At 36.9% G+C, this 23,688-nt stretch overlaps 1 protein-coding gene and 1 long non-coding RNA gene across 8 annotated transcripts in view; both read left to right on the top strand.

The window, feature by feature from the left end:
* The window catches only part of LOC126747559 (sex peptide receptor), a 489,101-nt gene extending 485,017 nt beyond the window's left edge, over positions 1-4,084 (top strand). For all 7 annotated transcript variants that reach the window (XM_050456287.1, XM_050456290.1, XM_050456285.1 and 4 more), the window contains one exon: positions 2,748-4,084. In XM_050456287.1, the coding sequence (XP_050312244.1) occupies positions 2,748-3,341 (594 nt within the window). In that variant the 3' untranslated portion in view covers positions 3,342-4,084. The remainder of the gene's footprint in view (positions 1-2,747) is intronic.
* Positions 4,085-8,695: 4,611 nt separating this feature from the next.
* LOC126747523 (uncharacterized) lies at positions 8,696-13,544 on the top strand. Its single transcript, XR_007664224.1, has 2 exons — positions 8,696-9,849; positions 10,358-13,544. It is a non-coding gene; the product is annotated as an uncharacterized LOC126747523 (long non-coding RNA).
* The last annotated feature ends 10,144 nt before the right edge of the window (positions 13,545-23,688 follow it).

Raw genomic sequence — 23,688 nt, 5'->3', positions numbered from 1 at the left:
CTTAAGATTTTCCATAAAAAAATTAAAATTGATTGAAAAAAATTCATAGGGGTACCCCTTTAGTGCGTGCATTCTTATGGAAATTTTATTTTTTTTTAGACTTTTCTATGGAAAATAAGAAATTTAACTGATATACTTTTTTGATAGACTTTTTATAACTAATATGTAGCAAATTTTTTTTTTTTTGATTTGGCTAACTTTTCAGAATTCTTCCATTTTCCGGCCAGTTTTGGTCCAAAATCAAGAAATGTCAATAACACCTTTCTGGTTGGTTTTTGGAGAAAATATATAAAATACTTTTTAATTTGGCCTTAAAAAATGCATCAATTTCAAAAATAAAAACCATAAATTTTTTTATACTGTTCGAGAAAATTGCGTTTTTTGTAATAAAAGTTTTTCGGGCTTTTCTCCCACTCTATGGAAAATAAAATTAAAATTTCTTTTTCCAGAGGTACTCCTTATCATTCTGAACAACTTTTAGTTAAACTATTTTACTCTCACACGCACAGATCTTTCAAAAAAAAATTGTAAGTGATTAAAAAAAAAATCATAGGTGTACGTACCCCTTTAAATATCTAAAATGATATTTTTTAATTTTTTGAGACTTCTATGGTAAATAGAAAATTTCAATATAATACTTTTTTGTTACTATTTTTATTACCAATATGCAGCAAATTTTTTTTTTTAATTTGCCAACTTTTGAAAATTCTTAATTTTTTGAGCCAGTTTTGGTCCATAATCAAAAAATGCCAATAACTTATTTCTGGTTGCTTTTTAGAAAAATTATGTAAGAGACTTTTTATTTTGTCCTTAAAGAAGACGTCCACTACAAAAATAAAAACTATAAAATTTTTCATACTTTTCGAGAAAATTGGTTTTTTTGTATAAGAGGTTTTCCTTGATTTTCTCCCAATATATGAAAAATAAAATGAAAATTTCTTTTTCTAGAGATTGTCCTTATTATTTTAAACAACTTTTATTTGAACTATTATCATCTCACAGGCGCAGATTTTCTAAAAAAAAATTAAAACTAATTTTTAAAAAAAAAATCATAGGTGTACCCCTTTAAATATCTCAAATGATATTTTTTATTTTTTTTAGACTTTTCTATAGGAAATAGAAAATTAAACTGTTATACTTTTTTGATAGACTTTTTATTGCTAATATGTAGCAAACATTTTTTTTTATTTGGCCAGCTTTTCAATTTTCTTAAATTTTCCAGCCAGTTTTAGTCCAAAATCAAAAAATGCCAATAACATCTTTCCGGTTGCTTTTTGGAAGAAATATATAAAATACTTTTTATTTTGCGCTAAAAAAAGACATTAATTGCAACAATAAAAATTATGAAATTTTTCACACTTTTCGAGAAAATTATTGTTTTTGTAATAAAGGTTTTCCGCCATTTTCTCCCACTGTATGGAAAATAAAATAAAAATTTCTTTTTCTAGAGATGGCCCTTATTATTCTAAACAACTTGTATATAACTCATTTTCCTCCTGTACCAACAGATTTTCCAAAAAAAAATTAAAAGTGATTTTTTATTTTAAAATCATAGGTGTAGTACCTTTAAATATCTAAAATGATATTTTTTAATTTTTTTAGACTTTTCTATAGGAAATAGAAAATTAAACTGTTATACTTTTTTGATAGACTTTTTATCACTAATATGTAGCAAAATTTTTTTTTTGATTTGGTCAACTTTTCAAAATTCCTAAATTTTCCAGCCAGATTTAATCCAAAATCAAAAAATGCCAATAACATCTTTCCGGTTGCTTTTTGGAAGAAATATATAAAATACTTTTTATTTTGTGCTAAAAAAAGACATTGATTGCAACAATAAAAATTATGAAATTTTTCACACTTTTCGAGAAAATTGTTATTTTTGTAATAAAGGTTTTCCGCCATTTTCTCCCACTGTATGGAAAATAAAATAAAAATTTCTTTTTCTAGAGATGGCTCTTATTATTCTTAACAACTTTTATATAAATCATTTTCCTCCTGTACCAACAGATTTTCCAAAAAAAAATTAAAAGTGATTTTTTATTTTAAAATCATAGGTGTACACCTTTAAATATCTCAAATGATATTTTTTTATTTTTTTTTAGACTTTTCTATGGGAAATAGAAAATTCAACTGTTATACTTTTTTGATAGACTTTTTATCACTAATATGTAGCAAAAATTTTTTTTTGATTTGGCCAACTTTTCAAAATTTCTAAATTTTCCAGCCAGTTTTGGTCCAAAATCAAAAAATGTCAATAACTTCTTTTTGATTGGTTTTTGGAAAAAATATATAAAATACTTTTTATTTTGTCCCTAAAAAATGCATGCATTTCAAAAATTAAAACCATTAAGTTTCCATGCTTTCCGAGAAAATTGCTTTTTTTGTAATAAAAGTTTTCCGGGATTTTCACCCACTGTATAGAAAATACAATTAAAATTTCTTTTTGCAGAGGTAGTCCTCACAATTCTGAACAAGTTTTATTTATAACATTTTTCTCTTTCACCCACAGATTTCGCACAAAAAAAATTAAAAGTGTTTTTTTTTATATATATCATTAACCGTTACACCCAATCCCTTCCCAAAATTACCTCTTGAAGAAGTTTTTAGTCAACAATATTTGAAATTTGCCTATTTATACTGCTTTACTGCTATGAGTTTTACAATCTGCTACTCCCGGCGACTTCACCAAAACCTCTGCCTGTCCTGAGACAAAAAGACCCTAACCTCAATTTCTTGTCTTTCAGACCGAAATAAGCTGGCACAACCGCACGGTGAGCGTCTGCGTGAAGAACTACGCCTCCTGGGTCCAAGAGATCCTCAGCCTCGACGTCTACTACATCTGCTACTACATGTTCCGCCTGATCTTCGTGCACATGCTGCCCTGCATCGCCCTGGTCACCCTCAACCTCCTGCTCTTCAGGGCACTGAAGCAGGCGCAGAAACGTCGCGACATCCTCCTCAACTCGAAGAAGAACCAGAAGAACGAGTGCAAGAAGCTGCGAGACTCCAACTGCACCACCCTGATGTTGATCGTGGTGGTGAGCGTGTTCCTATTGGTCGAAATCCCTTTGGCGGTGGTGACGATGCTCCACATCATCTCCAGTTCGATCATCGAGTTCCTCGACTACGACGTCGCGAACACGCTGATCATCTTCACGAACTTCTTCATCATCTTAAGTTACCCGATCAATTTCGCGATCTACTGCGGCATGTCGAGGCAGTTCCGTGAGACTTTCAAGGAGATCTTCATCAACGGGAACGAGGGAGCCAGGAACGGATCGTCGCGTTATTCGATCGTTAACGGACCGAGGACTTGCACCAACGAGACTGTTTTGTAATTTTAATTTTTTTTTTGTTGTTGTTGACAGGGAAATGGGTGGCAATTTATTTACTTGGGTGTTTTTTATTGATTCAGAGGGCGCATGCGTGAAACCCCCTACCCCCATTGAGTCGGCCTCTTTACACAAGAATGACCGGTTTAAGGTAAAAAATCTAATGTCAGTGACTGACGTCACGTCTTGTTTCAAATGGCGGCCATCTTGCTAAGATCTCTAGGGCCACGCCCAGGTTTAGAAGGAAGATCTTCGAAACAAAAGAAGATAGATGAAAGAGAGATGAGAGTTGTTTAAAAGTCAAATGTCAATTTATTGTCGAAGGGTCGTATGTCAATTATTGTCTTGTCGAATGTCAAGTTCCTATCCTGGTTTTCTGGCTTTTCTTTTGGAACTGGAGAGTTTCGACATTAAGGTTTTTTAATTGTTATTTTATGGGCAATCTATAGCAAAAAAAGTTTTTTGATTCAATTAAACATTTGAATTTTTTCGTATATTTCGAGAAAATTGCCTCTTTTTGCCTGGAGGTTTTTCACGATTTTCTCCCACTGTATGAAAGATAAAATTAAAATTTCTTTTCCCCAAGATTGCCCTTTTAATTTTGAACAACTTTTATTTGAACTATTTCCCTCTCACACTTACAGATTTTTTGTAAAAAAATTAAAAGTGATTTTGAAAAGATAAATCACGGGTCTACCCCTTCAAATTGCTCTAATGCATGTGTTCTTATGGGAATTACACTTTTTGAATTTTTCTGGCTTTTCTTTGAAAAATAGAAAATTTTACCATAAGAGTTTCTTATTACGATTTTCACAAGCAATCTATAGCAAAAAAATTTTTTTGATTTAGCCAACTTTTCAAAATTCCCAAATTTTCCAGCCAGTTTTAGTCAAAAACCGAAAAAGTTTCAATAACTGCTTTCCTATTCATTTTTAGAAAAAACGTGTAGAATACTTTTCGATTCGGATTTAAAAAAGGTATCGAATGCAAGAATTAAACGTTAAATATTTTTCATATATTTTGAGAAAATTGCCTCCTTTGGTTTAGAGGTTTTTCACGATTTTCTCCCATTGTATGAAAGATAAAATTAAAATTTCTTTTCCCGGGGATTGCCCTTAAAATTTTGAACAACTTTTATTTGAACTGTTTCCCTCTCACATTTACAGATTTTTTGTAAAAAAATTAAAAGTAATTTTGAACAGAAAAATCACGGTTCTTATGGGAATTACACTTTTTGAATTTTCCTGGCTTTTCTTTGAAAAATAGAAAATTTCACCATTAGAGTTTTTTATTACGCTATTCACAAGCAATCTATAGCAAAAAAAAAATTTTGATTTAGCCAACTTTTCAAAATTCCCAAATTGTCTAGTCAGTTTTGATGAAAAAACCGAAAAAATGCCAATAACTGCTTTTCTATTAATTTTTAGAAAAAACGTATAGAATACTTTTCGATTCGGATTTAAAAAAGGTATCGAATGCAAGAATTAAACGTTAAATATTTTTCATATATTTTGAGAAAATTGCCTCTTTTTGCCTGGAGGTTTTTCACGATTTTCTCCCACTGTATGAAAGATAAAATTAAAATTTCTTTTCCCCAAGATTGCCCTTTTAATTTTGAACAACTTTTATTTGAACTATTTCCCTCTCACACTTACAGATTTTTTGTAAAAAAATTAAAAGTGATTTTGAAAAGATAAATCACGGGTCTACCCCTTCAAATTGCTCTAATGCATGTGTTCTTATGGGGATTACACTTTTTGAATTTTCCTGGCTTTTCTTTGAAAAATAGAAAATTTTACCATAAGAGTTTCTTATTACGATTTTCACAAGCAATCTATAGCAAAAAAATTTTTTTGATTTAGCCAACTTTTCAAAATTCCCAAATTTTCCAGCCAGTTTTAGTCAAAAACCGAAAAAATTTCAATAACTGCTTTCCTATTCATTTTTAGAAAAAACGTGTAGAATACTTTTCGATTGGGATTTAAAAAAGGTATCAAATACAAAAATTAAACGTTAAATATTTTTCATATATTTTGAGAAAATTGCCTCCTTTGGTTTAGAGGTTTTTCACGATTTTCTCCCGCTGTATGAAAGATAAAATTAAAATTTCTTTTCCCAAATATTGCCCTTATAATTCTAAACAACTTTTATTTGAACTATTTCCCTCTCACATTTACAGATTTTTTGTAAAAAAATTAAAAGTAATTTTGAACAGAAAAATCACGGTTCTTATGGGAATTACACTTTTTGAATTTTCCTGGCTTTTCTTTGAAAAATAGAAAATTTCACCATAAGAGTTTTTTATTACGCTTTTCACAAGCAATCTATAGCAGAAAAAATTTGTTGATTTAGCCAACTTTTCAAAATTCCCAAATTGTCCAGTCAGTTTTGGTCAAAAAACCCTAAAAATGCCAATAACTGCTTTCCTATTAATTTTTAGAAAAAACGTGTAGAATACTTTTCGATTGGGATTTAAAAAAGGTATCGAATACAAAAATTAAACGTTAAATATTTTTCATATATTTTAAGAAAATTGCCTCCTTTGGTTTAGAGGTTTTCCGAGATTTTCCCCCACTGCTTAACAAATTGTGATCGATTACCGAAACTACGCATTTAACCTAAATGCACCCAATCTCTTGCATGCACCCAACATTAGGACAATAAACTAACGTGTGACGTCACCATCAAATTCAAAACAGCGAATGTGTACCAACTTAACAAAATGGCGATACGTGAAAGACATTCATAACGAGCAATTTTTAGGCGCCATTTTGTTTTTGTGACGTCATATTTAAAATCATCGACCTTAAAAGCGTGACCTGTCGAACGTCATTAACGTCAGATATGTCATTTTCTCGCCTTATGTTCATGCGCGTTACGCCTCACGATTCATAACCTAAAATCCTTCATGTCGTGGCTGTGAAAAAGAATTTGACAGGCAATTATCATTTAACGTCATATATCTTGGGTCTCAAGATTCAAAATGGCGGATTAGCTCCAATTTGATCGTAAGCTGACGATACATCAGTCTAGTGACGTCATATTTTCGGCTAACTACTTGGCGTGTAAAATGTTTCTTCAAAATGGGAAAAAACGGGGCCAAAAGTAACTTTTAGGCGCCGTTGAGCACTTAAGAAAGGCCATTTTCTCGAAAGGTATGGGAAATAAATTTTTTTTAATTTTTAAATTAAATGTATTTTTTTAAGACAAATTAAAAAGTATTTTATAAATTTTTGTCAAAAAGCAACCAGAAAGAAGTTATTGGCATTTTTTTGATTTTTGACCAAAATTGGAAAATTTACGATTTTTGAAAGGTTGAGCAAATCAAAAATTTTTTTTCGCTATACATTGATAATAAAAAGACTATCCAAAAAGTATAATCAAAAAATTTTCTATTTTCCATAGGAAAGCCATAAAAAATAAAAAACTCTATTTTCCACACAACAGATATTTGAAGGGGTACCCTCATGAATTTTGTTTAAAAATCACTTTTAATTTTTTTATTGAAAATCTGTGCGTGTAAGAGGAAAATGGTTTTAATAAAAGTTGTTCAGAATAATAGGGACAATACCTAGAAAAATAAATTTTAATTCTATTTCCCATACAGTGGGAGAAAATCTCGGAAAACCTGTATTACAAAAAAGGCAATTTTCTCAAAAAGTATTCAATATTAATTTTTTTAATTTTAAAATTAGATGTCTTTTTTAAGGGCAAATTGAAAAGTATTTTATATATTTCTCACAAAAAGCAACTAGAAAGAAGTTATGGGCATTTTTTTGATTTTTGACCAAAACTCGCTATAAAATTTAAGATTTTTGAAAAGTTGAGCAAATCAAAAAATTTTTTTGCTATACATTGATAATAAAAATACTATCAAAAAAGTATAATAAGAAAATTTTCTATTTCCCATAGGTAAGCCATAAAAAATAAAAAACTGTAATTTCCACGCATAACAGAAATTTGAAGGGGTACCCTCATGAATTTTGTTTAAAAATCACTTTTAATTTTTTAATTAAAAATCTGTGCGTGTGAGAGGAAAATGGCTTTAATAAAAGTTGTTCAGAGTAATAAGGGTAATATCTAGAAAAATAAATTTTAATTTTATTTCCCATACAGTGGGCGAAAATCTCGGAAAACCTGCATTACAAAAAAGGCAATTTTCTCGAAAAGTATTTGATATTAATTTTTTTTTATTTTTAAATTAGATGTCTTTTTTAAGGGCAAATTGAAAAGTGTTCTATATATTTTTCACAAAAAGTAACCAGAAAAGAGTTATCGGCATTTTTTGATTTTTGACCAAAACTGGCTGGAAAATTTAAGAGTTTTTAAAAGTTGACCAAATTAAAAAATTTTTTTTGCTGTACATTGATAATAAAAATACTATCAAAAAAGTATAATAAGAAAAATTTCTATTTCCCATAGGAAAGCCATAAAAAATAAAAAACTGTAATTTTCATAAGAATACACGCATAACAGAAATTTGAAGGGGTACCACCATGAATTTTGTTTTATTTTATTTTTTTATGGAAAATCTGTGCATGTGAGAGGAAAATCGCTTTAATAAAAGTTGTTCAGAATAATAAGGACAATATCCGAAAAAATGAATTTTAATTTTATTTCCCATACAGTGGGAGAAAATCTCGGAAAACCTGTATTACAAAAAAGGCAATTTTCTCGAAAAGTATTATATATAAATTTTTTTTAATTTTTAAATTAGATGTCTTTTTTAAGGGCAAATTGAAAAGTGTTCTATATATTTTTCACAAAAAGCAACCAGAAAGAAGTTATCGGCATTTTTTGATTTTTGACCAAAACTGGCTGGAAAATTTAAGAATTTTAAAAAGTTGACCAAATTAATTTTTTTTTTTGCTATACATTCACAATAAAAATACTAACCAAAAAATATAATAAGAAAAAATTCTATTTTTGAGAGGAAAGCCATAAAAAATAAAAAACTGTAATTTCCACACATATCAGAAATTTAAAGGAGTACCCTCATGAATTTCGTTTAAAAATCACTTTTAATTTTTTTATTTAAAATCTGTGCGTGTGAGAGAAAAATTGCTTAAATAAAAGTTGTTCAGAATAATAAGGACAATATCTGGAAAAATAAATTTTAATGTTATTTCCCATACAGTGGGAGAAAATCTCGGAAAACCTGTATTACAAAAAAGGCAATTTTCTCGAAAAGTATTCAATATTAATTTTTTTTAATTTTTAAATTAGATGTCTTTTTTAAGGGCAAATTGAAAAGTGTTTTATATATTTCTCGCAAAAAGCAACCAGAAAGAAGTTATCAGCATTTTTTGATTTTTGGCCAAAACTGGCTGGAAAATTAAGAATTTTGAAAAGTTGAGCAAATTAAAAAAATTTTTTTGCTATACATTAATAATAAAAAGACTATCAAAAAAGTAAAATAATAAAATTTTCTATTTCCCATAGGAAAGCCATAAAAAATAAAAAACTGTATTTTCCACACAACAGAAATTTGAAGGGGTACCCTCATGAATCTTGTTTAAAAATCACTTTTAATTTTTTTATTAAAAATCTGTGCGTGTGAGAGGAAAATGGCTTTAATAAAAGTTGTTCAGAATAATAGGGACAATATCTAGAAAAATAAATTTTAATTTTATTTCCCATACAGTGGGAGAAAATCTCGGAAAACCTGTATTACAAAAAAGGCAATTTTCTCGAAAAGTATTCTATATTAATTTTTTTAATTTTTAAATTAGATGTCTTTTTTAAGGACAAATTGAAAAGTGTTCTATATATTTCTCACAAAAAGTAACCAGAAAAGAGTTATCGGCATTTTTTGATTTTTGACCAAAACGATGGGAAATTTAAGAATTTTGAAAAGTTGAGCAAATCAAAAAAATTTTTTTGCTATACATTGATAATAAAAATACTGTCAAAAAAGTATAATAAGAAAAATTTCTATTTTCCATAGGAAAGCCATAAAAAATAAAAAACTGCAATTTCCATAAGAACACACGCATAAGAGAAATTTGAAAGGGTACCCCCATGAATTTTTTTTAATTTTATTTTTTTATGGAAAATCTGTGCGTGTGAGAGGAAAATCGCTTTAATAAAAGTTGTTCAGAATAATAAGGACAATATCCAAAAAAATGAATTTTAATTTTGTTTCCCATGCAGTGGGAGAAAATCTCGGAAAACCTGTATTACAAAAAAGGCAATTTTCTCGAAAAGTATTCTATATACATTTTTTAAATTTTTAAATTAGATGTCTTTTTTAAGGGCAAATTGAAAAGTGTTCTATATATTTCTCACAAAAAGCAACCAGGAAGAAGTTATCGGCATTTTTTGATTTTTGACCCAAACTGGCTGGAAAATTTAAGAATTTTGAAAAGTTAAGCAAATCAAAAAATTTTTTTTGCTATACATTGACAATAAAAATACTATCCAAAAAGTATAATAAGAAAATGTTCTATTTTCCATAGGAAAGCCATAAAAAATAAAAAACTGTAATTTCCACGCAGAACAGAAATTTGAAGGGGTACCCTCATGAATTTTGTTTAAAAATCACTTTTAATTTTTTTATTAAAAATCTGTGCGTGTGAGAGAAAAATAGTTTAAATAAAAGTTGTTCAGAATAATAAGGACAATATATAGAAAAATAAATTTTAATTTTATTTCCCATACAGTGGGAGAAAATCTCGGAAAACCTGTATTACAAAAAAGGCAATTTTCTCGAAAAGTATTCGATATTAATTTTTTTTAATTTTTAAATTAGATGTCTTTTTTAAGGGCAAATTGAAAAGTGTTCTATATATTTCTCACAAAAAGCAACCAGGAAGAAGTTATCGGCATTTTTTGATTTTTGACCAAAACTGGCTGGAAAATTTAAGAATTTTGAAAAGTTGAGCAAATTAAAATTTTTTTTTTGCTATACATTGATAATAAAAATACTATCCAAAAAGTATAATAAGAAAAATTTATATTTTTGATAGGAAAGCCATAAAAAATAAAAAACTGTAATTTCCACGCATAACAGAAATTTGAAGGGGTACCCTCATGAATTTTGTTTAAAAATCACTTTTAATTTTTTTATTAAAAATCTATGCGTGTAAGAGGAAAATGGTTTAAATAAAAGTTGTTCAGAATAATAAGGACAATATCCAGAAAAATAAATTTTAATTTTATTTCCCATACAGTGGGAGAAAATCGCGGAAAACCTGTATTACAAAAAAGACAATTTTCTCGAAAAGTATTGGAAATTTTTAATTTTTAATTTTTAAATTAGATGTCTTTTTTAAGGGCAAATTGAAAAGTGTTCTATATATTTCTCACAAAAAGCAACCAGAAAGAAGTTATCGGCATTTTTTGTTTTTTGACCAAAACTGGCTGGAAAATTAAAGAATTTTGAAAAATTGGCCAAATCAAAAATTTTTTTTGCTGTATATTGGCCATAAATAGAGTATCAAAAAAGTATAATAGAAGAATTTTCTATTTCCCATAGGAAAGCCATAAAAAATAAAAAACTGCAATATCCATAAGAACACACGCATAACAGAAATTTAAAGGGGTACCCTCATGAATTTTTTTTTTAAATCACTTTTAATTTTTTTATTAAAAATCTGTGCGTGTGAGAGAAAAATAGTTTAAATAAAAGTTGTTCAGAATAATAAGGACAATATATAGAAAAATAAATTTTAATTTTATTTCCCATACAGTGGGAGAAAATCTCGGAAAACCTGTATTACAAAAAAGGCAATTTTCTCGAAAAGTATTCGATATTAATTTTTTTTAATTTTTAAATTAGATGTCTTTTTTAAGGGCAAATTGAAAAGTGTTCTATATATTTCTCACAAAAAGCAACCAGGAAGAAGTTATCGGCATTTTTTGATTTTTGACCAAAACTGGCTGGAAAATTTAAGAATTTTGAAAAGTTGAGCAAATTAAAATTTTTTTTTTGCTATACATTGATAATAAAAATACTATCCAAAAAGTATAATAAGAAAATATTCTATTTTCCATAGGAAAGCCATAAAAAATAAAAAACTGTAATTTCCACGCAGAACAGAAATTTGAAGGGGTACCCTCATGAATTTTGTTTAAAAATCACTTTTAATTTTTTTATTAAAAATCTGTGCGTGTAAGAGGAAAATGGTTTAAATAAAAGTTGTTCAGAATAATAAGGACAATATCCAGAAAAATAAATTTTAATTTTATTTCCCATACAGTGGGAGAAAATCGGGGAAAACCTGTATTACAAAAAAGACAATTTTCTCGAAAAGTACTGGAAATTTGTAATTTTTTATTTTTGAATTAGATGTCTTTTTTAAGGACAAATTGAAAAGTATTCTATATATTTTTCACAAAAAGCAACCAGAAAGAAGTTATGGGCATTTTTTGTTTTTTGACCAAAACTGGCTGGAAAATTTAAGAATTTTGAAAAGTTACCAAATTAAAATTTTTTTTTTTGTTATACATTGACAATAAAAATACTAATTAAAAAGTATAATAAGAAAAATGTCTATTTTGCATAGGAAAGCCATAAAAAATAAAAAACTAATTTCCACGCATAACAGAAATTTGAAGGGGTACGTACCCTCATGAATTTTTCTTAAAAATCACTCTTAATTTTTTTATTTAAAATGTGTGCGTGTGAGAGGAAAATCTTTTAAATTAAAGTTGTTCAGAATAATAAGGACAATATCTAGAAAAATAAACTTTAATTTTATTTGCCATACAGTGGGAGAAAATCGCGGAAAACCTGTCTTACAAAAAAGGCAATTTTTTTGAAAAGTATTCGACATTAATTTTTTTTATTTTTAAATTAGATGTCTTTTTTAAGGACAAATTGAAAAATGCTCTATATATTTCTTACAAAAAGCAACCAGAAAGAAGTTATAGGCATTTTTTTGATTTTTGACCCAAACTCGCTGGAAAATTTAAGAATTTTGAAAAGTTGGCAAAATCAAAAAAAAAATTTTTGCTCTATATTGGCTGTAAATAGATTATCAAAAAAGTATAATAGAAGAATTTTCTATTTCCCATAGGAAAGTCATAAAAAATAAAAAACTGTAATTTCCATAAGAATACACGCATAACAGAAATTTGAAGGGGTACCCCTATGAATTTTTTTTAATTTTATTTTTTTATGGAAAATCTGTGCGTGTGAGAGAAAAATCGCTTTAATAAAAGTTATTCAGAATAATAAGGACAATATCTGAAAAAATTAATTTTAATTTTATTTCCCATACAGTGGGAGAAAATCTCGGAAAACCTGTATTACAAAAAAGACAATTTTCTCGAAAAGTATTGGATATTAATTTTTTACGGAAAATATGTTTGTGTGAGAGAAAAATGGCTTAAATAAAAGTTGTTCAGAATTATAGCGGCAACCTCTAGAAAAACAAATTTTAATTTTATTTCCCATACAGTGGGAGAAAATCTCGAAAATTACAAAAAAGGCAAATTTCTTAAAAAGTATTCGATATTAAATTTTAAACTTAAGAATTTTAAAAAATTGACCAAATCAATAATTTGACGGGTCGCCATTTTGTCTTTTACGCAGTTTCTTGTGATCAAGTGGCCATTTTAAATTTGACAGCCGCGAATCGAAGTCAACAACGTCAAATGCATAACCTAATCGTATCTGATTAACTCATTTTGAATTTTCTAAAACTGACTTTTTCCGGTTTTTTCTGGTTGACGCGGCGCCCTCTAGACCCGCTCAATCCGAGTTTGAATTGTCACCCTGAGACACAATGAGACCGAAATGACGCTTAAGATAGAGACTAAAAAAAAAACACGTTTTTTAAATGTTACATGTAAATAAAACCTTTGGTAGATTATATATATATATTATACATAATATATTGTTTGATAAATGTAAATCATATCTTTATATATATATTACCTGGATATTGTGTTAAACAAAAAAAATGAGTCAATCTAAATGTGGTTTTCGTTAACAAAATGGCGGAACGTCGGTCACTTTTCGACGTCTGAGCCCCAGTTAGGAGTGACCGACGTAAACCGATTAATTTACAAATTGTCCCGTAATTAATTGTAATGGAGCGAACTCTCCATTAAGCGTTACTGGTAACTCTCTTAATGGAGATTTTACGATTATTATTATTTCCACGGTCGATTGGGCCTTTAGCGTATAGAGATTAAATGTTCCTGTATTTATTATTATTATTATTTAACGAATCATGAAATAAATTGTACGTGTTACATGTTTCTAATTGTTTGTTTTACTTCCAATGTGACGCCGGAAATGGGGAAATTATAATAATATGCGAAGACGCCTGGGTAATTTGTTTTCCCAGTGGGGGGTGGGGGGTAAGGGTTGGGAGGGGGAAGGAGGCAGGGAGAGAGGGAATAAAGATGGGTTGAGGGAGGGGGGGGGGGGGGGAGGGTGAGTTCCTTGATTGATTGTTATGGGGTCGACGGGGTGGGGACCGATTGAAGTGATAATTTGCTTAGGTTAAAAAAATTAAGGTTAAGCGTTGATTCTCTCGTTGATGTGTCTCTCTTGTACGACGTGACCTTCACGTGACCTTGGGTCAAGGACAAACCTTGAGTCTCTCGTTGATGTGTCTCTCTTGTACGAAGTGACCTTGACGTGACCTTGGGTCAAGGTCAAACCTTGAGTCTCTCGTGGATGTTTCTCTCTTGTACGACGTGACCTTGACGTGACCTTCAGTCAAGGACAAACCTTGAGTCTCTCGTTGATGTGTCTCTCTTGTACGACATGACCTTGACGTGACCTTCAGTCAAGGACAAACCTTGAGTCTCTCGTGGATGTTTCTCTCTTGTACGACGTGACCTTGACGTGACCTTCAGTCAAGGACAAACCTTGAGTCTCTCGTTGATGTGTCTCTCTTGTACGAAGTGACCTTGACGTGACCTTCAGTCAAGGACAAACCTTGAGTCTCTCGTTGATGTGTCTCTCTTGTACGACGTGACCTTGACGTGACCTTCAGTCAAGGACAAACCTTGAGTCTCTCGTGGATGTTTCTCTCTTGTACGACGTGACCTTGACGTGACCTTCAGTCAAGGACAAACCTTGAGTCTCTCGTTGATGTGTCTCTCTTGTACGAAGTGACCTTGACGTGACCTTGGGTCAAGGTCAAACCTTGAGTCTCTCGTGGATGTTTCTCTCTTGTACGAAGTGACCTTGACGTGACCTTCAGTCAAGGACAAACCTTGAGTCTCTTGTTGATGTGTCTCTCTTGTACGACGTGACCTTGACGTGACCTTCAGTCAAGGACAAACCTTGAGTCTCTCGTGGATGTTTCTCTCTTGTATGACGTGACCTTGACGTGACCTTCAGTCAAGGACAAACCTTGAGTCTCTCGTGGATGTTTCTCTCTTGTACGACGTGACCTTGACGTGACCTTCAGTCAAGGACAAACCTTGAGTCTCTCGTTGATGTGTCTCTCTTGTACGACGTGACCTTCACGTGACCTTGGGTCAAGGACAAACCTTGAGTCTCTCGTTGATGTGTCTCTCTTGTACGAAGTGACCTTGACGTGACCTTGGGTCAAGGTCAAACCTTGAGTCTCTCGTGGATGTTTCTCTCTTGTACGACGTGACCTTGACGTGACCTTCAGTCAAGGACAAACCTTGAGTCTCTCGTTGATGTGTCTCTCTTGTACGACATGACCTTGACGTGACCTTCAGTCAAGGACAAACCTTGAGTCTCTCGTGGATGTTTCTCTCTTGTACGACGTGACCTTGACGTGACCTTCAGTCAAGGACAAACCTTGAGTCTCTCGTTGATGTGTCTCTCTTGTACGAAGTGACCTTGACGTGACCTTCAGTCAAGGACAAACCTTGAGTCTCTCGTTGATGTGTCTCTCTTGTACGACGTTACCTTGACGTGACCTTCAGTCAAGGACAAACCTTGAGTCTCTCGTTGATGTGTCTCTCTTGTACGACGTGACCTTGACGTGACCTTCAGTCAAGGACAAACCTTGAGTCTCTCGTGGATGTTTCTCTCTTGTATGACGTGACCTTGACGTGACCTTCAGTCAAGGACAAACCTTGAGTCTCTCGTGGATGTTTCTCTCTTGTACGACGTGACCTTGACGTGACCTTCAGTCAAGGACAAACCTTGAGTCTCTCGTTGATGTGTCTCTCTTGTACGACGTGACCTTCACGTGACCTTGGGTCAAGGACAAACCTTGAGTCTCTCGTTGATGTGTCTCTCTTGTACGAAGTGACCTTGACGTGACCTTGGGTCAAGGTCAAACCTTGAGTCTCTCGTGGATGTTTCTCTCTTGTACGACGTGACCTTGACGTGACCTTCAGTCAAGGACAAACCTTGAGTCTCTCGTTGATGTGTCTCTCTTGTACGACGTGACCTTGACGTGACCTTCAGTCAAGGACAAACCTTGGGTCTCTTGATGATGTGTCTCTCTTGTACGACGTGACCTTCAAGTGACCTTGGGTCAAGGTCAAACCTTGGGTCTCTCGTTGATGTTTCTCTCTTGTACGAAGTGACCTTGACGTGACCTTGGGTCAAGGTCAAACCTTGAGTCTCTCGTGGATGTTTCTCTCTTGTACGACGTGACCTTGACGTGACCTTGGGTCAAGGTCAAAACTTCAGTCTCTCGTTGATGTGTCCCTCTTGTACGACGTGACCTTCACGTGACCTTGAGTCAAGGTCAAACCTTGAGTCTCTCGTTGATGTGTCTCTCTTGTACGAAGTGAGAGAAGACTCAAGGTTTGTCCTTGACTGAAGGTCACGTGAAGGTCGCGTCGTACAAGAGAGACACATCAACGAGAGACTCAAGGTTTGACCTTGACCCAAGGTCACGTGAAGGTCACGTCGTACAAGAGAGACACAGTTACCAAAGACTCAAGGTTTGCCCTTGACCCAAGGTCACGTGAAGGTCACGTCGTACAACAGAGACACATCAACAAGAGACTCAAGGTTTGTCCTTGACTGAAGGTCACGTCAAGGTCACTTCGTACAAGAGAGACACATCAACGAGAGACTCAAGGTTTGTCCTTGACCCAAGGTCACTTGAAGGTCACATCGTACAAGAGAGACACATCAACGAGAGACTCAAGGTTTGACCTTGACCCAAGGTCACCTGAAGGTCACGTCGTACAAGAGAGACACAATTACGAAAGACTTAAGGTTTGTCCTTGACTGAAGGTCACGTCAAGGTCACGTCGTACAAGAGATAAATATCCACGAGAGACTCAAGGTTTGACCTTGACCCAAGGTCACGTCAAGGTCACTTCGTACAAGAGAGACACATCAACGAGAGACTCAAGGTTTGTCCTTGACCCAAGGTCACGTCAAGGTCACGTCGTACAAGAGAGACACATCAACGAGAGACTCAAGGTTTGTCCTTGACCCAAGGTCACGTAAAGGTCACGTCGTACAAGAGAGACACATCAACGAGAGACTCAAGGTTTGTCCTTGACTGAAGGTCACGTCAAGGTCACGTCGTACAGGAGAGACACATCAACAAGAGACTCAAGGTTTGTCCTTGACTGAAGGTCACGTCAAGGTCACGTCGTACAAGAGAGACACATCAACGAGAGACTCAAGGTTTGTCCTTGACTGAAGGTCACGTCAAGGTCACGTCGTACAGGAGAGACACATCAACAAGAGACTCAAGGTTTGTCCTTGACTGAAGGTCACGTCAAGGTCACGTCGTACAAGAGAGACACAGTTACGAAAGACTCAAGGTTTGCCCTTGATTCAAGGTCACGTCAAGGTCACATCGAACAAGAGAAACACATCCACGAGAGACTCAAGGTTTGACCTTGACCCAAGGTCACGTCAAGGTTACTTCGTACAAGAGAGACACATCAACCAGAGACTCAAGGTTTGACCTTGACCCAAGGTCACGTGAAGGTCACGTCGTACAAGAGGGACACATCATCAAGAGACTCAAGGTTTGTCCTTGACTGAAGGTCACGTCAAGGTCACGTCGTACAAGAGAGAAACATCCACGAGAGACTCAAGGTTTGTCCTTGACCCAAGGTCACGTCAAGGTCACGTCGTACAAGAGAGACACATCAACGAGAGACTCAAGGTTTGTCCTTGACTGAAGGTCACGTCAAGGTCACGTCGTACAAGAGAGAAACATCCACGAGAGACTCAAGGTTTGACCTTGACCCAAGGTCACGTCAAGGTCACTTCGTACAAGAGAGACACATCAACGAGAGACTCAAGGTTTGTCCTTGACCCAAGGTCACGTGAAGGTCACGTCGTACAAGAGAGACACATCAACGAGAGACTCAAGGTTTGTCCTTGACTGAAGGTCACGTCAAGGTCACGTCGTACAGGAGAGACACATCAACAAGAGACTCAAGGTTTGTCCTTGACTGAAGGTCACGTCAAGGTCACGTCGTACAAGAGAGACACAGTTACGAAAGACTCAAGGTTTGCCCTTGATTCAAGGTCACGTCAAGGTCACATCGAACAAGAGAGACACATCCACGAGAGACTCAAGGTTTGACCTTGACCCAAGGTCACGTCAAGGTTACTTCGTACAAGAGAGACACATCAACCAGAGACTCAAGGTTTGACCTTGACCCAAGGTCACGTGAAGGTCACGTCGTACAAGAGAGACACATCAACGAGAGACTCAAGGTTTGACCTTGGCTCAAGGTCACATCAAGGTCACGTCGTACAAGGGAAACACATCCACCAGATACTCAAGGTTTGACTTTGACTCAAGGTCACGTCAAGGTCACGTCGTGCAAGGGAGACACAACCACCAGAGACTCAAGCTTTGACCTTGATTTAAGGTCACGTCGTACAAGAGAGACACATCCACGAAAGACAGCCATCGTCTCTTAACGCAAAGACACTCAGTAGACTGACGACCTGCATCAGACAACCATCGTCTCTTTGCGTAAAGACACCCAGTAGACTGACAACGTGCATGCGACAGCCATCGTCTCTTAACGCAAAGACACTCAGTAGACTGACGACCTGCATCAGACAACCATCGTCTCTTTGCGTAAAGACACCCAGTAGACTGACCACGTGCATCAGACAACCATCGTCTCTTAACGCAAAGACACTCAGTAGACTGACCACGTGCATCAGACAACCATTGTCTCTTAACGCAAAGACACCCAGTAGACTGACCACGTGCATCACACAACCATCGTCTCTTAACGCAAAGACACCCAGTAGACTGACCACGTGCATCAGACAACCATCGTCTCTTTGCGTAAAGACACTCAGTAGACTGACAACGTGCATGCGACAGCCATCGTCTCTTAACGCAAAGACACTCAGTAGACTGACGACCTGCATCAGACAACCATCGTCTCTTTGCGTAAAGACACCCAGTAGACTGACCACGTGCATCAGAAACCCATCGTCTCTTAACGCAAACACACTCAGTAGACTGACCACGTGCATCAGACAACCATTGTCTCTTAACGCAAAGACACCCAGTAGACTGACCACGTGCATCACACAACCATCGTCTCTTAACGCAAAGACACTCAGTGGACTGACCACGTGCATCAGAAACCCATCGTCTCTTAACGCAAAGACACTCAGTAGACTGACCACGTGCATCAGACAACCATCGTCTCTTAACGCAAAGACACCCAGTAGACTGACCACGTGCATCAGACAACCATCGTCTCTTTGCGTAAAGACACCCAGTAGACTGACCACGTGCATCACACAACCATCGTCTCTTAACGCAAAGATACTCAGTAGACTGACCACGTGCATCAGACAACCATCGTCTCTTAACGCAAAGACACTCAGTGGACTGACCACGTGCATCAGAAACCCATCGTCTCTTAACGCAAAGACACTCAGTAGACTGACCACGTGCATCAGACAACCATCGTCTCTTTGCGTAAAGACACCCAGTAGACTGACCACGTGCATCACACAACCATCGTCTCTTAACGCAAAGACACTCAGTGGACTGACCACGTGCATCAGAAACCCATCGTCTCTTAACGCAAAGACAGTGGACTGACCACGTGCATCAGAAACCCATCGTCTCTTAACGCAAAGACACTCAGTAGACTGACCACGTGCATCAGACAACCATCGTCTCTTAACGCAAAGACACTCAGTGGACTGACCACGTGCATCAGAAACCCATCGTCTCTTAACGCAAAGACAGTGGACTGACCACGTGCATCAGACAACCATCGTCTCTTAACGCAAAGACACTCAGTGGACTGACCACGTGCATCAGAAACCCATCGTCTCTTAACGCAAAGACACTCAGTAGACTGACCACGTGCATCAGACAACCATCGTCTCTTAACGCAAAGACACTCAGTGGACTGACCACGTGCATCAGAAACCCATCGTCTCTTAACGCAAAGACACCCAGTAGACTGACCACGTGCATCAGACAACCATCGTCTCTTAACGCAAAGACACCCAGTAGACTGACCACGTGCATCACACAACCATCGTCTCTTAACGCAAAGACGCTCAGTGGACTGACCACGTGCATCACACAACCATCGTCTCTTAACGCAAAGACACCCAGTAGACTGATCACGTGCATCAGACAACCATCGTCTCTTAACGCAAAGACACTCAGTGGACTGACCACGTGCATCACACAACCATCGTCTCTTAACGCAAAGACGCTCAGTGGACTGACCACGTGCATCAGACAACCATCGTCTCTTAACGCAAAGACACCCAGTAGACTGACCACGTGCATCACACAACCATCGTCTCTTAACGCAAAGACGCTCAGTGGACTGACCACGTGCATCACACAACCATCGTCTCTTAACGCAAAGACACCCAGTAGACTGACCACGTGCATCAGACAACCATCGTCTCTTAACGCAAAGACGCTCAGTGGACTGACCACGTGCATCACACAACCATCGTCTCTTAACGCAAAGACACCCAGTAGACTGACCACGTGCATCAGACAACCATCGTCTCTTAACGCAAAGACGCTCAGTGGACTGACCACGTGCATCACACAACCATCGTCTCTTAACGCAAAGACACCCAGTAGACTGACCACGTGCATCACACAACCATCGTCTCTTAACGCAAAGACGCTCAGTGGACTGACCACGTGCATCAGACAACCATCGTCTCTTAACGCAAAGACGCTCAGTGGACTGACCACGTGCATCACACAACCATCGTCTCTTAACGCAAAGACGCTCAGTGGACTGACCACGTGCATCACACAACCATCGTCTCTTAACGCAAAGACACCCAGTAGACTGATCACGTGCATCAGACAACCATCGTCTCTTAACGCAAAGACACTCAGTGGACTGACCACGTGCATCAGACAACCATCGTCTCTTAACGCAAAGACACTCAGTAGACTGACGACGTGCATCAGACAACCATCGTCTCTTTGCGTAAAGACACTCAGTAGACTGACGACGTGCATCAGACAACCATCGTCTCTTAACGCAAAGACACTCAGTGGACTGACCACGTGCATCAGACAACCATCGTCTCTTAACGCAAAGACACTCAGTAGACTGACGACGTGCATCAGACAACCATCGTCTATTAACGCAAAGACACTCAGTAGACTGACCACGTGCATCAGACAACCATCGTCTCTTAACGCAAAGACACTCAGTAGACTGACCACGTGCATCAGACAACCATCGTCTCTTAACGCAAAGACACCCAGTAGACTGACCACGTGCATCAGACAACCATCGTCTCTTAACGCAAAGACACTCAGTAGACTGACCACGTGCATCACACAACCATCGTCTCTTAACGCAAAGACACTCAGTGGACTGACCACCTGCATCAGACAACCATCGTCTATATACGCAAAGACACTCAGTGGACTGACCACGTGCATCAGACAACCATCGTCTCTTAACGCAAAGAGACTCAGTAGACTGACGACGTGCATGAGACAACCATCGTCTCTTTGCGTAAAGACACTCAGTAGACTGACGACGTGCATCAGACAACCATCGTCTATTAACGCAAAGACACTCAGTAGACTGACCACGTGCATCAGACAACCATCGTCTCTTAACGCAAAGACACCCAGTAGACTGACCACGTGCATCAGACAACCATCGTCTCTTAACGCAAAGATACCCAGTAGACTGACCACATGCATCAGACAACCATCGTCTCTTAACGCAAAGACACCCAGTAGACTGACCACGTGCATCAGACAACCATCGTCTCTTAACGCAAAGACACCCAGTAGACTGACCACGTGCATCAGACAACCATCGTCTCTTAACGCAAAGACACCCAGTAGACTGACCACGTGCATCAGACAACCATCGTCTCTTAACGCAAAGACACCCAGTAGACTGACCACGTGCATCAGACAACCATCGTCTCTTAACGCAAAGACACCCAGTAGACTGACCACGTGCATCAGACAACCATCGTCTCTTAACGCAAAGACACCCAGTAGACTGACCACGTGCATCAGACAACCATCGTCTCTTAACGCAAAGACACCCAGTAGACTGACCACGTGCATCAGACAACCATCGTCTCTTAACGCAAAGACACCCAGTAGACTGACCACGTGCATCAGACAATCATCGTCTCTTAACGCAAAGACCCTCAGTGGACTGACCACGTGCATCAGACAACCATCGTCTCTTAACGCAAAGACACCCAGTAGACTGACCACATGCATCAGACAACCATCGTCTCTTAACGCAAAGACACCCAGTAGACTGACCACGTGCATCAGACAATCATCGTCTCTTAACGCAAAGACCCTCAGTGGACTGACCACGTGCATCAGACAACCATCGTCTCTTAACGCAAAGACACCCAGTAGACTGACCACATGCATCAGACAACCATCGTCTCTTAACGCAAAGACACCCAGTAGACTGACCACGTGCATCAGACAACCATCGTCTCTTAACGCAAAGACCCTCAGTGGACTGACCACGTGCATCAGACAACCATCGTCTCTTAACGCAAAGACACTTAGTGGACTGACCACGTGCATCAGACAACCATCGTCTCTTAACGCAAAGACACTCAGTGGACTGACCACGTGCATCACACAACCATCGTCTCTTAACGCAAAGACACTCAGTGGACTGACCACATGCATCAGACAACCATCGTCTCTTAACGCAAAGACACTCAGTGGACTGACCACGTGCATCAGACAACCATCGTCTCTTAACGCAAAGACACCGAGTAGACTGACGACGTGCATCAGACAACCATCGTCTATTAACGCAAAGAGACTCAGTAGACTGATGACGTGCATCAGACAGCCATCGTCTCTTAACGCAAAGAGACTCAGTAGACTGACGACGTGCATCAGACAACCATCGTCTCTTAACGCAAAGACACCGAGTAGACTGACCACGTGCATCACACAACCATCGTCTCTTAACGCAAAGACACTCAGTGGACTGACCACATGCATCACACAACCATCGTCTCTTAACGCAAAGACACTCAGTGGACTGACCACGTGCATCAAACAACCATCGTCTCTTAACGCAAAGAGACTCAGTAGACTGACCACCTGCATCAGACAACCATCGTCTCTTAACGCAAAGAGACTCAGTAGACTGACGACGTGCATCAGACAACCATCGTCTCTTAACGCAAAGACACCGAGTAGACTGACCACGTGCATCACACAACCATCGTCTCTTAACGCAAAGACACTCAGTGGACTGACCACATGCATCAGACAACCATCGTCTCTTAACGCAAAGACACTCAGTGGACTGACCACGTGCATCAGACAACCATCGTCTCTTAACGCAAAGACCCCAGTAGACTGACCACGTGCATCAGACAACCATCGTCTCTTAACGCAAAGACACCGAGTAGACTGACGACGTGCATCAGACAACCATCGTCTATTAACGCAAAGAGACTCAGTAGACTGATGACGTGCATCAGACAGCCATCGTCTCTTAACGCAAAGAGACTCAGTAGACTGACGACGTGCATCAGACAACCATCGTCTCTTAACGCAAAGACACCGAGTAGACTGACCACGTGCATCACACAACCATCGTCTCTTAACGCAAAGACACTCAGTGGACTGACCACATGCATCACACAACCATCGTCTCTTAACGCAAAGACACTCAGTGGACTGACCACGTGCATCAAACAACCATCGTCTCTTAACGCAAAGAGACTCAGTAGACTGACCACCTGCATCAGACAACCATCGTCTCTTAACGCAAAGACACCGAGTAGACTGACCACGTGCATCACACAACCATCGTCTCTTAACGCAAAGTCACTCAATAGACTGACGACGTGCATTAGACAGCCACTCTCATATATATTTCAATTTAAATAACTTAATTAACTGTTAGGCTTGATCAATGCTGATTGATCACCGTATTTTTAATAAACCCTTATCTATAATAATTTACACACCGTCACTTCATA

Source organism: Anthonomus grandis, chromosome 19 (assembly GCF_022605725.1).
Source record: "Anthonomus grandis grandis chromosome 19, icAntGran1.3, whole genome shotgun sequence".
Classification (NCBI taxonomy): Eukaryota; Metazoa; Arthropoda; class Insecta; order Coleoptera; family Curculionidae; genus Anthonomus; species Anthonomus grandis.
This window is presented reverse-complemented; position numbering and strand designations above follow the sequence as displayed.